The sequence below is a fragment of the Daphnia pulex genome, chromosome 1 (assembly GCF_021134715.1).
Source record: "Daphnia pulex isolate KAP4 chromosome 1, ASM2113471v1".
Taxonomy (NCBI): domain Eukaryota; kingdom Metazoa; phylum Arthropoda; class Branchiopoda; order Diplostraca; family Daphniidae; genus Daphnia; species Daphnia pulex.
The window spans coordinates 4798156-4808716 of NC_060017.1; the positions used below are offsets into that span (position 1 = coordinate 4798156).

General features: G+C 43.8%; 2 protein-coding genes across 15 annotated transcripts in view; one reads left to right on the top strand and one right to left on the bottom strand.

Annotated features, from left to right (window-relative positions):
• Window positions 1–8516, top strand: part of LOC124198593 (mucin-17-like) — a 30424-nt gene extending 21908 nt beyond the window's left edge. Inside the window, exons 6-22 of one of the 14 annotated variants that reach the window (XM_046594512.1) lie at window positions 137–178; window positions 267–437; window positions 519–2195; window positions 2499–3328; window positions 3398–4604; window positions 4677–5057; window positions 5123–5257; window positions 5310–5435; window positions 5508–5634; window positions 5714–5816; window positions 5880–6098; window positions 6175–6205; window positions 6274–6358; window positions 6568–6642; window positions 6798–6879; window positions 7170–7323; window positions 7571–8516. In XM_046594512.1, the coding sequence (XP_046450468.1) occupies window positions 137–178; window positions 267–437; window positions 519–2195; window positions 2499–3328; window positions 3398–4604; window positions 4677–5057; window positions 5123–5257; window positions 5310–5435; window positions 5508–5634; window positions 5714–5816; window positions 5880–6098; window positions 6175–6205; window positions 6274–6358; window positions 6568–6642; window positions 6798–6879; window positions 7170–7323; window positions 7571–7578 (5453 nt within the window). In that variant the 3' untranslated portion in view covers window positions 7579–8516. Of the gene's footprint in view, window positions 1–136; window positions 179–266; window positions 438–518; window positions 3329–3397; window positions 4605–4676; window positions 5058–5122; window positions 5258–5309; window positions 5436–5507; window positions 5635–5713; window positions 5817–5879; window positions 6099–6174; window positions 6206–6273; window positions 6359–6567; window positions 6643–6797; window positions 6880–7169; window positions 7324–7570 lie in introns of all 14 variants that reach the window. The other 13 variants (XM_046594529.1, XM_046594521.1, XM_046594537.1 and 10 more) reach the window with 13 other exon arrangements.
• Window positions 8472–10415, bottom strand: LOC124198692 (phenylalanine--tRNA ligase, mitochondrial-like). The gene is made up of 8 exons (XM_046594677.1): window positions 10255–10415; window positions 9940–10187; window positions 9650–9878; window positions 9440–9593; window positions 9241–9372; window positions 8995–9155; window positions 8811–8930; window positions 8472–8745 (listed from the first exon to the last, which is right to left on the bottom strand). The coding sequence occupies exons 1-8, from the start codon at window positions 10333–10335 to the stop codon at window positions 8578–8580; spliced, it is 1293 nt and encodes a 430-aa protein (XP_046450633.1). The 5' UTR covers window positions 10336–10415; the 3' UTR covers window positions 8472–8577.
• Between the last annotated feature and the right edge of the window lie 146 nt (window positions 10416–10561).

The following is a 10561-nucleotide window of genomic DNA, read 5'->3' on the forward strand; positions in this document are numbered from 1 at the left end:
GGTTTTGTTCAATTTTGTCTCAAACTTTCTTTCGCTCGACCTGTTATTAGTTTTCAACCCAACAGCAGATTGACATTCTTTTCCCTTTTTCTACCATTTTTTAATTTTAATTTTTGCGACCGACTTTTTTTTCCAGTTGTTGATGTCCAGGCTTCCCTAGACGCTTTGGAGAATCTTGGTATGTTCATTATTTTGATTGGCCAATCAGATACAGTTAATTTAATACATACAAAAAAAAATTCTTTTCTCCTTCAATCAAAAACCAGTTCCGACGGCTCGAGCAATTCCCGCTAGAGATGGCCGCGAACAGCTGATTAGCGATGACGGGATCGAAGAAGTTCGTGGCGCTCGCCTCAACGTCGGATCCGGCAGCAGCAATAGAAACCCAAATTTCGCCACGAAAATAATGAGCAATGGAGTTGAAGTTCTCGTTGCCAGTAAGTTTTATTATGACAGTAGAAAGTGTATTGAAATGGAGTTGATAACACTTAATCACGATCCATTATTGCGCAATCTAGACGAGAAGAAACCGACGCTGTTGGCGCAGAACGTCGTCCAAAAAAGCCAGACGGTCATTGAGCCGAGTCCGCCCATCACTCTGGCCGCTAGCACGCTGATCAATCAAGTTACTCTGGCTGGCGAAGTTGAAAATGTTCGCCTCTTCTCTTCCATCCAATCCGATCCTGCTCGATTCCAGACGCTCACTCAAATGACCACCTTCACTTACCTGACGACTCTGTTTGATGGCGCCTCGAAACTGGTCAGCAGCCGGGAGGAGATCATCACTAACTTTGTGACGCAGGAAAAGGGCCGTAAGGAAACCGTTGTCAAGCCAACAGCTACCGTCACTACTGGGCAGCCCGGCTCCTCCAACTACAACACTTTTACCCACATGACCACTTACACCTACTTCAACACTTTTGTCGATCAAAAACGGCCCGTTGTTTTGACGTCAAAGGAAACCGTTTCCAATGTTATTACCGTTCCAGCTGGTCAACCGGAAGCTTCTGAACCCTCTTTCGAAACGGCCACTTACTTGAGAACTTACATCTTCTCTAGCAAGCTGGACAGGGATGCCATCGCCACGTCCAAGGAAGTCGTCACCCAAGTTGTCGTCACTGAAGCTCCGCGCTTGAAGGTTCAACCGACGCCCGTCGCCACCTTTATGGAAGTCACCAAAACCTATTTGAACACGTTGACTTTGCTGTCGACTCAAATTGACGGCACAACATCGACTGTCCATCGCGTCACCACCGTCAGGCCGGAAATCGTCGTCGAGACCATCCGCGACTTTGAGCCGACGCCAGTTCTCGATGGCTCTCTCATTATGCCCACGGAAGATGATTTTGGCGGAGACGGACCACTTGTCGCCACCAAAACTTATTTCACCACCAAGACTCACTTTACGACCCTGCAGCAAGGCACCAAGACCATCGTCCAATCTCGTAAAGAAGTCCGGTCTTCCGTTGTCACTGAAACCATCGACGGAAATCGAGCTTCACTTTTCGCCCAGCCTGCCAGCGTTGCCAAGGCCCGCCCGACTTACGTCCAGCTTGGTCCCAATCTGTACGGAAAGTTGAGGACCTTGTTCGCCACGGCTACTTATTTCATCACCAATTCCGCCGGAGAAATCTCGTCTAAACGACTTGTCGTTCCGCAAGTTAGTACCGAGATGGTTCCGCTGGATTCCATCCCGTCGGAAGCACTTATCGAGCCATCGATTCCTGTTCTCTCCGACATTGAGGTGACCGAAGTACCTACCGGATCCAGCCAGATCCTGACACCTGAGCAGCTTCAGTCTTTGAAGCTTTCTTTCCTGGCCGGCCAGCAATCCTCGGCAGCCAACGTGCAGCCCAGTTTGGTTTTGAGTCCTGAACATTTGAGTTCGCTGAAAGAATCTTTCTTGTCCAACCAGCCGTCTGTCACGCCGACCGACTCGCCATTTGAGACAATCGATACTTCCACCGATCCTGAATTGACAGACTTTACCACCGATCCCAGCATTGATGACGGTTTCGAGCCGCCAGTAATCAGCTTGTCTCCGCCGGAAGTAGGTGCCGGGGAAACGGTGATTATGGTTACCAATACCGCAGGTGAGGTTTTGATCATTCCGACCGAGATCCTCGGCAACCAACCATCGGTGACCTCATCATCTTCATCTTCGTCATCTGGCATCATCGGCGGATTGAGCGGAGGTACATTGGCATCCATCTTGGGCGGTCTCGGTACAATTGGACTAACTGCATTGGGTCAAAGTTTTGCAAACAATAATCCTGGTGGTCTGAATATTAACCTGGGGCCGATGTTTGACGCTATGACGGGCGTCCTCTCCAATGGACTCATTGCATCCAGAAGGAATAGCACGGATCGTTCGGACACGTCTGCTCCGTCCCATTTAACCTCATTTAACCAACAACAACACCCCTCTAACACATTCCCTCCCTCTAATCCTCGTGTGACCTTACGTGAACCGCTCTTTATCCCTATCGGTGGATTAGCAGGTGTTGAGACTCTACAACAGAATCCCGACGTGCAAGGCCGTCGGCCGCCCAACATTATTCCACTAAGACCGGGCCAGCAGCTGCCACAGCAGCTGACACCTAACCGACCTCAGAGACCACCCACTCTTCTGCGTCGTCCTGAACCCGGAGTCCCACTTCAACCTGGGGTACCTGGCTCGCCTCTTCTTCGTCCTGGAGCTAGTATTGGCCAGCAATTTGGAGTTGGTCAGCCAGCCCAGCAACTAGTAGCTGCGCCAATTAGCTTCAGCGCTCCACCGCTGCAGACGGGATTCACTGGCATGCCCAATCAGCCCAAGTCCGTCCTACCGTCTACCCGCACCAGCGGATTGGCCACAGCTGTTCCAGGCGTCCGGCCACCTCCTCCTCCTTTCGTGAACGGCCAAAACAACATTGATCGCGCTCATATTGAACCTAGCCGCCCGATCCAGACGCCCATCCGCCCAGCTAACGGCCAGTTCTTTGCTGCCAATGGGCAACAGATTAATGTGCCACCTTTGCCAGGATCGGTAATCCCGCCACCACCAGCATCTCCTCCTCCTGCCCCACCTGGCCCAATTCCTCAACCACCAGTCGACGTTATTGGTCCTGGATCGATTGTCCCTGGTCCCGATGGTAAACCGGTGAGAATTGTCGGTGTCCCAGAAGGTGAAGAGCCGCCACCAGGAGCTGTTGGACAAGTCTTTATCCGACCTGTGCCAGCAGTGGTTCCAGTTATTCCATCTGTCGTTCGACCTGAGCAACAACTACCTCCTAGACGCGAAGATGTCATCGTTCCTCAACCTGGCACTCGCCCGCCACCAATCCAGGTAAATACTAAACTTTTTAGATCAAATATTTTAGATCATCATGTTAAATAACTGTAATCATGATTCTAGATTCCGGCTGTGCAAACGATTGCATCCATCGTCGGTGACAACAAGATTGTTGCTACCAACATCATCAACGGCGGACAAACCACTGTTCTTCTACCCAACGATCCTACCCCTGTATTTAATGTACCGTCATTGAGCGTCACGGTCGGCGTTAAACCATCTAACGTCGAAGAATTCAGCGTGATGCCAACCGAAGTATCCGAGTCAGGAGCTAATTTGGAAGGTGTGAGCAGCATTCTCCAGCCTGGCTTGTCCCCTACCACCCCGGCCAGCAATTTAGAAGGAGTTGGCAGCATGTTGCAGCCCGGTTTGGCTCCTTCCGCATCACCAGAAGGAGGCAACATCGAAGGAATAGGCAGCCTTTTGCAGCCTGGCTTGGTTCCTTCCGGAGCAGCTAGTTTGCCACCTGCCATGGAAATTTCTTCCACTTCAGTGACTCCTTCCCTCCACGAATTCGCATTTGGCTCTGAGAGCGGCGAAGTCGATCACACGCCAACGCTCAACATCTTCTCCGACAGTCCTTCCACCGAGATTATGCCTTCCGTCTTCCAGAACGCTCCATCTGAAGCTCCAATATCCGAGCCCAAGTGGCCACTTGTCCATCACGACATGGACACACTTGAAAAGAAGGAACCTTTCGGTGTTACTTCCGTCGTAATGGGACCCGATAGTCAAGAATTTACGACTTTCGTATCTCGAGTGGAGTCTGACGGCCGAACCGCCTTCTCTACCATCATTCAGAAATCTACCGCCATCGCTTACGTCGAGCCAACAACTATGCCAACAACCACCGCCGCTCCAGTCACACCAGACATTGAAGAAGAGGAAGAAAAGATCGCGGAGCCTGTCCTAACTTTCCCGCCCAACTCACCGTTCGTTCCGCCAACCAATCCGCCAATGCGTCCGCAAGCCATCAGCAGCAGCAGCAGCACTAGCACTACCAAATCTAGAACCACTTCGACGACTCCAGCTGCCGAAATTGAGCCTCCAATGGCCAAGGATGTCATAATGGACAATACGGGCAACAAAGTCGTTTTAGGAGGAGGATTTGGCGGATCTTTCAGCGTCAACCAACCTTCATCCATCCAAGATGGTTGCCGTGGACGTTGCAGCAAAGAAAAATCGGAGGTTTGCGTCTACGCCAATGGCCAGCACGATTGTTTGTGCCGTCCAGGATACAGCCGTGCCGATCCTTTCCTAAGCTGCACCAGTAAGTTTCATGGAAATTGAATGTCATGACAAATTCGATTCTAAATTAATTGCTCTCTCCTTTCATTTTTAGAAACCTACACCTACCAACTGAAATTGGTGTTGGAAAGCATCAACAGGACCATGTTGCATTTCGACAACAACTTAAAGGACGAAATTTCGCCACAGTATCGCAGTTTGGCATCGAACGCTCGCATGGGCTTGAAACAAGCGCTGATGAGCACGGATCTGTCTGAATCCATTCAAGACAGCCAGGTCATGGGCATCCATCCGACCAGCGAGAGTGAATTGCAGAGTGACGGTGTTTTGGTCGATTTCTTTATCCATTTGGCAAAACAACAAGACGAAGATGAACTCAAGAACAAGTTGATGAAATCTCTAGAACGAAACAACTACATTCTTGGAGATAGTGACATTATTGCTTCTCGTTTCACCGACAGTCTTCAAGCTCAAGGTAAAAATCGGGATATTAAATTAAATGCGAAAGTACAATTGAATTAAATCAATATCAAATTTCAGATTTTGACGAGTGCAGTCATGAAGGCCATCACGATTGTTCCGAATTCGCCGATTGTATCAATGAAAAGGGAACTTACCGTTGCCAATGTCGACCGGGCTACATCGATTCTGAAGAGGATGGTCGCACTTGTCTAGGTAATTTTTTCTTTGGATTTCTATTAGATTATTCTAACCGTTTTTTCTGTAGCTGAACGACAAGATTGCGAAGAGTGTAGCGGACATGGACGATGTGTCTTTGAGCCAATTTCTAATGAAATGAGTTGCATTTGCAACAAGTGGTTCACCGGCAAAGAATGCCAAATCAATCTGAAAGGTGAGTCTAATTAATCACAAAACTATTGGGTTAGATATTTGTTTAAACAAAAACTGTTCATTTGGTTTATAGTGGTGATGATCGTCGTGCTGGCTGTCGGTATCTTCATGATCCTCCTCGTTACGGCCATCATTGTTGTTTGCTGTTTACGTTCGCGACGGGCCAAGGGCTCCATTACTGGCGGACCTTCTTTCCTCAGGTGGGTGGATATTTCCACAACGAAATCACAAGTGCAATAGTTTGACAATCGATATTAACTTTATTCAAATTTCAATCAGATACAGGGGTCCGAGTGTTCCAGCAAGTGGCACTCTTGACAGAGCGGCCATGATTCGTGGAGATACGAGCAGCGAGGGAAGCGGAAATGACAACTTCGCCACAGTAAGACTGATTGATTTTATACTGATGCAGATTGTTTTATTGTGAAATGTCTAATTAATTCAGCAGGGAACAAGCACCTTGGATGGCAAAGGGGGACCACGCGGAACAGCTGGAGGCCCTGCCCTTCAAAGCTACCGGCCTTACGGCGAGGGACTAATGATTCCAAGAGCTAAACACCAACACGGCCCGACCACAGCATCCGGGAACAATTCAAGCTCAGCCGAGAGAGGTGAAGCTGCACCCAACCGTGAACACCAGTTGATGGATTACCTTGATGGACGCGTATGTTAACATATTTAAAAAAAAATCAAATCTCGAAACGAATTCCACCAATTTTTCTATGTTTCGATTCCTTCAGGGTCCCAAGAAAGTTCTTCCGGATAGAGATGGTAATTTTCAATTGAATTTTTCAACTAGAGGTTTAAAATCTAAATTTAAATTTCTATGAAATTTTTAGGTAAAATGACAGACACCCGTTCAAGCGAAGTACTCTCGGCCGGTGGAAGAACTTCAGTCAGTAGCACTTCACAATTCCGCGACAGGTAGAATTTTTAAATTAATTATTAAATTGGAAATCTTTTTTTGGTTTTGGGGCGTTTTTCATTTTTTTCTGGATCACCTACGGGGTTGCGTTTTACCTTCTTTTCCACTTTGACTTATTCTGAGTTTCGTTTTGTTATTTTTTTTTTTTCTACCCAAACTCTTCGACTTTCTCTCTGTCCTCTTGATTTCTTGGCACTCTCTCCATTAGCCTTGGAAATATGGAATCTGCGGAAAAGGACGCACAGGAAAAGGCCGACAGCTCTGTCGCTGTAGACGTAGACATGTAAGGCGCACCAATAATTGCACCGATTCTATATTTCTTGGCAAAATTATTTTTCATCCCCTTTTTCCGAAATTCTTCTCCTCCTTCATCGACTTTAATCATCATCATTATTCGTATAATTTCTAATTCGATTCTTCTGAATTTCGTGCAATCAGGACTGTATCGGAGGTTCGTTCATTCGATGAGACGACTATTCACCCAGCAACGAGGCGACCTGCGCAATACTACCAAAGTGATGTAAGCCATTTTTGAATTATTCAGCTCTTTCCTTTCTTAAATTTTCATTCTAAATTATAACTAGCATGCTGCATGACCAATGTAAATATTTATATTTATTGCATGACTTATTACGTCAACAATGTCTAGCGTGAGTAGACTCACGCGTCGTCTTTTATTTGATGCAGTTTGATCATTGCATTCCTTGAATTTCTCTGTCTCTTATAATTAACTTTCGAGAATGAAAACATTAACGCGCTTTGAATGAGAAAAAAAAAATGATGTTGTGATACTGTATGATGCGAATCAAGGCTGCGGCTATGGAATCTGATGGCATGTCAGCCAGGGATCCGGCTGGTGCCCGTGACTCCGTGTTGCCTGGTCAAAAAACACTGATTCAACAGTTGCTTTCTTTTCCCCAACCGTTCACCATTACCCGTCCGAAAGTCTACAAATCCCTTCCGAGTAAGTCCCCAAAAGTACGGGGCTCTTCTAAAGCTGTCCCTTTTGTTTTCTTTATGTATTCATGAATGTGTTCTGTTGGACTAATCAAAAGTAGAAGGTCTTGTAACAATCATCAAGGTGATGATTTATTTGGCTTTGGTTGACTTAACCGCTTGACATTAGTTAATACTCTTGCTTTTTCAAATTTCATCAAGTATTTTTACAATTGTGATTCAATTTGTTTTTCTCTTCCGTTTTTCCAAAATAGGAGAGTGACAACTCCAACTTCGACTCTTTGTAGACCACTACATACGGGATGATCGTGGCCAGAAAATCTTGAAATAACAATTGTTTTTTTTTTTCTTTTCTCGTGAGCGGATACGACAGCTCTCCAATTTGAAGTAACAACCCAGCAGGTCGCACACAAAAAAAACAGAGAGAGAGAGAGAGAGAGTTTTAAAAGTATATATTAGACGATTGGGTTTTTACGAATTTCTTCATTTTTTTTTTCCTGCTTTTTGTTTCATTTCTTGCTGAAGAAAAAAAAATGAAAGCAAAAGATGTGTTTGCTCAACTGCCGGGAAAGATTTTTTAAAAAATACTTTTGCATTGTTATAATATCGACCACACATTTTTCTCTGTATCCCCCTTTTTTTTACTCTTTTATTTGTACTTTATTGAATGTGAAAGAAGACATTTCATTTAATTGATGCCTTTTTTTTACATAGAAAAAGAAAAAAAGGGACATGTTTTTAATGTTTTTAATTAACACCCAGCATCTTATATCTTTTATCTGTTTATATGCATAACTTTAATGTTTGGGCGCGATTCCGGTGACAATTTTTGAAATCACCAAAAATATGGCAATCATTGAGGATAAAGATCAAGTAATTTTTTTTTTAAATATTCCCTTCTCCAACCCTTCCCCCCAAAAAATCTATTTAGCTGAGGAGAACAAAATTGTAACAACTAACCTTTGGCTGGACCAATTTTTTTTAAATCATGTTCAGACGGACTAAAAAAACACACGAAACATCCAGTGAATTGTTTACCGTTCCTGACAAGAGTGTCCCTACACTAAAACATTTTTTTGTATTATTCTTTTATCCGGATTGATCCCTTGAAAAAAAAAAACAAAAAAAAATCACAAATGCCTGTATAAAGCTTGGTCTACGCTGAAATGTTTATTTCAATACATCGCCAAAACTAATAAATATGTTTATTTTGTCAAAGGCTCAATTCTCACCAGGTTGTGACTGCATACACGTAGGTGTGTCAACGTAAAGTTACTCCTAAATCAGCAGCGAGTTGCGCTTTAATTCGTTCATGGACTTTGCCGACTTCTGCCTGAGTCAGCGTACGCTCCATATGGCGGTAGATGATGCGAAAGCATTGGCTCCGCTTCTTTGTCTTTGGATGAAGGAATTCGTCGACTAATCGAACCTTTTAAGATGGCAATGCGAGATATAAAATTCTATTCCAGAGTACTAGCGTTTTAAAATTCATACTTGCTCAACAATGTCACCTCCTACGCCACGGACAATTTCGTAAACATCGCTGGAGTTGATACCTCCTTCAGGCAACCAAAAGCTGACGTCATTGAAACACTGGGGATATTGACTAATCGACTGGATACAGAGAGGGGGGATAAGAGGTTGACAGAAATAAATTTAAAAATTAATTCTTTTGTACCTTGTAAGTGATTTTCTGATTGGGAGTCGCACCTTGAAACTGACTCAGAAATCCAGAGTCATTAGACCAAAAGAGACGAATGTCGGGTATTTCGTATAAACGCATAGCGATGCGCTCTAACCCGAGACCGAAAGCCCAGCCAACCTTGTCAGGAACACCAGCTATAAGTGTAGCAGCATTCATCAGTAATCGAAATCTGAAACTTTAGTCCACAGTAATGAAAACTCAAATGACGTAAGTGGATACCGTTGTAAAGAATTTGTTGCTCAATCACGCCGCAACCCAGCAGTTCCAGCCATTTATCTTGGAATTTGACTTCCAATTCAAATGATGGATGGGTAAATGGGAAATATGTTTCTGTCCACCTTGTTTCAACATCTTTAAGTACAAAGAATTGATTCATAATTTAAATTTAAATATTAAAAAAAAAAATGTAATCACTTACCATTGCCAAACAAGTGATGGACTAACTTGGTGAGGCAAGTTTTCAATTCATGTTGGAGTTTATCAGAAGTTAATTCAGTGTGATATTCTTGCTTGTGAGGAGTACGCTTTCCATCTTCGAACAACTCTACTTTTTCTTTGTCTATATCATGAAGCTATAGGGGGTAAAACATTTATTTTATATTCCATGTAAATTTTTAAATAACTATACTTGGTGTTTGGCAAACAGTCTCACACCTTCAGCCTGGTGGAAAACTGGAAAATGTGAGGCATCAATTTCGTCTCTTCTATACACATCACCCATGACAACGAAACTATCTAAGCCACTAGCAATCAGCTCTTCTTGATGAGAGCTAGTGTGTCCCCTCAGTATGAAATCCTTATTTAAGTAGTAGCAATCTGAGGGTGTTCGACTTGGATGGTCTTGAGGAATCAGCAAACTGAATCACCACTATATATTAGTGCAATTTGACAATTAATAAAAATATTAGTTGGTTGAACCTGTCAAAATTCTGTTTGGTAGTGACGATAGGATTTAATCTATCGAAGACAGAGAATATTGGATTGCCAGCGTGATTTGGAAACGATTTGTACATAAAGGAGATTATGTTCTCTCTAAGAAGGCACAGAGGATGTCCAGGTTTCAAGTGCAAGTTCCTGTTGAGATACTTCAAAATATTGGGATTGACATTTGTCCATTTGTCCCGATTGAATTTTCTGCCATCGATGTCAACAGTAGAGGCGGTAAACTGTTTATGGGTGCAACGTAACAAATGAAATACAATTGGCTCACATTTTCAATTTATGAAATACAACCTCTACATTTGGACTAGATTTTGATGCACAGTTCCGACATTGCACAGCGAAAAACCGTAAACTTTTCCTCAACAGGGTCATTACGTACACGTGTAAAATTTCTCATCACTCGGATTCAATAATGGTAAATAAATGTATTCCAACTTCCTGTAACAGTGATAGATGGCAGTCACAACATTAATAAAAAGTAATCGGATAAAAAGTGTAATAAAACAGTGTTCAAATCAGCGGAAAATGATTCATTTGCAAAATTCGATACGATGCAAAATGAAATAAAATTTTAAAAGAATCATAAAAACAAAATTAA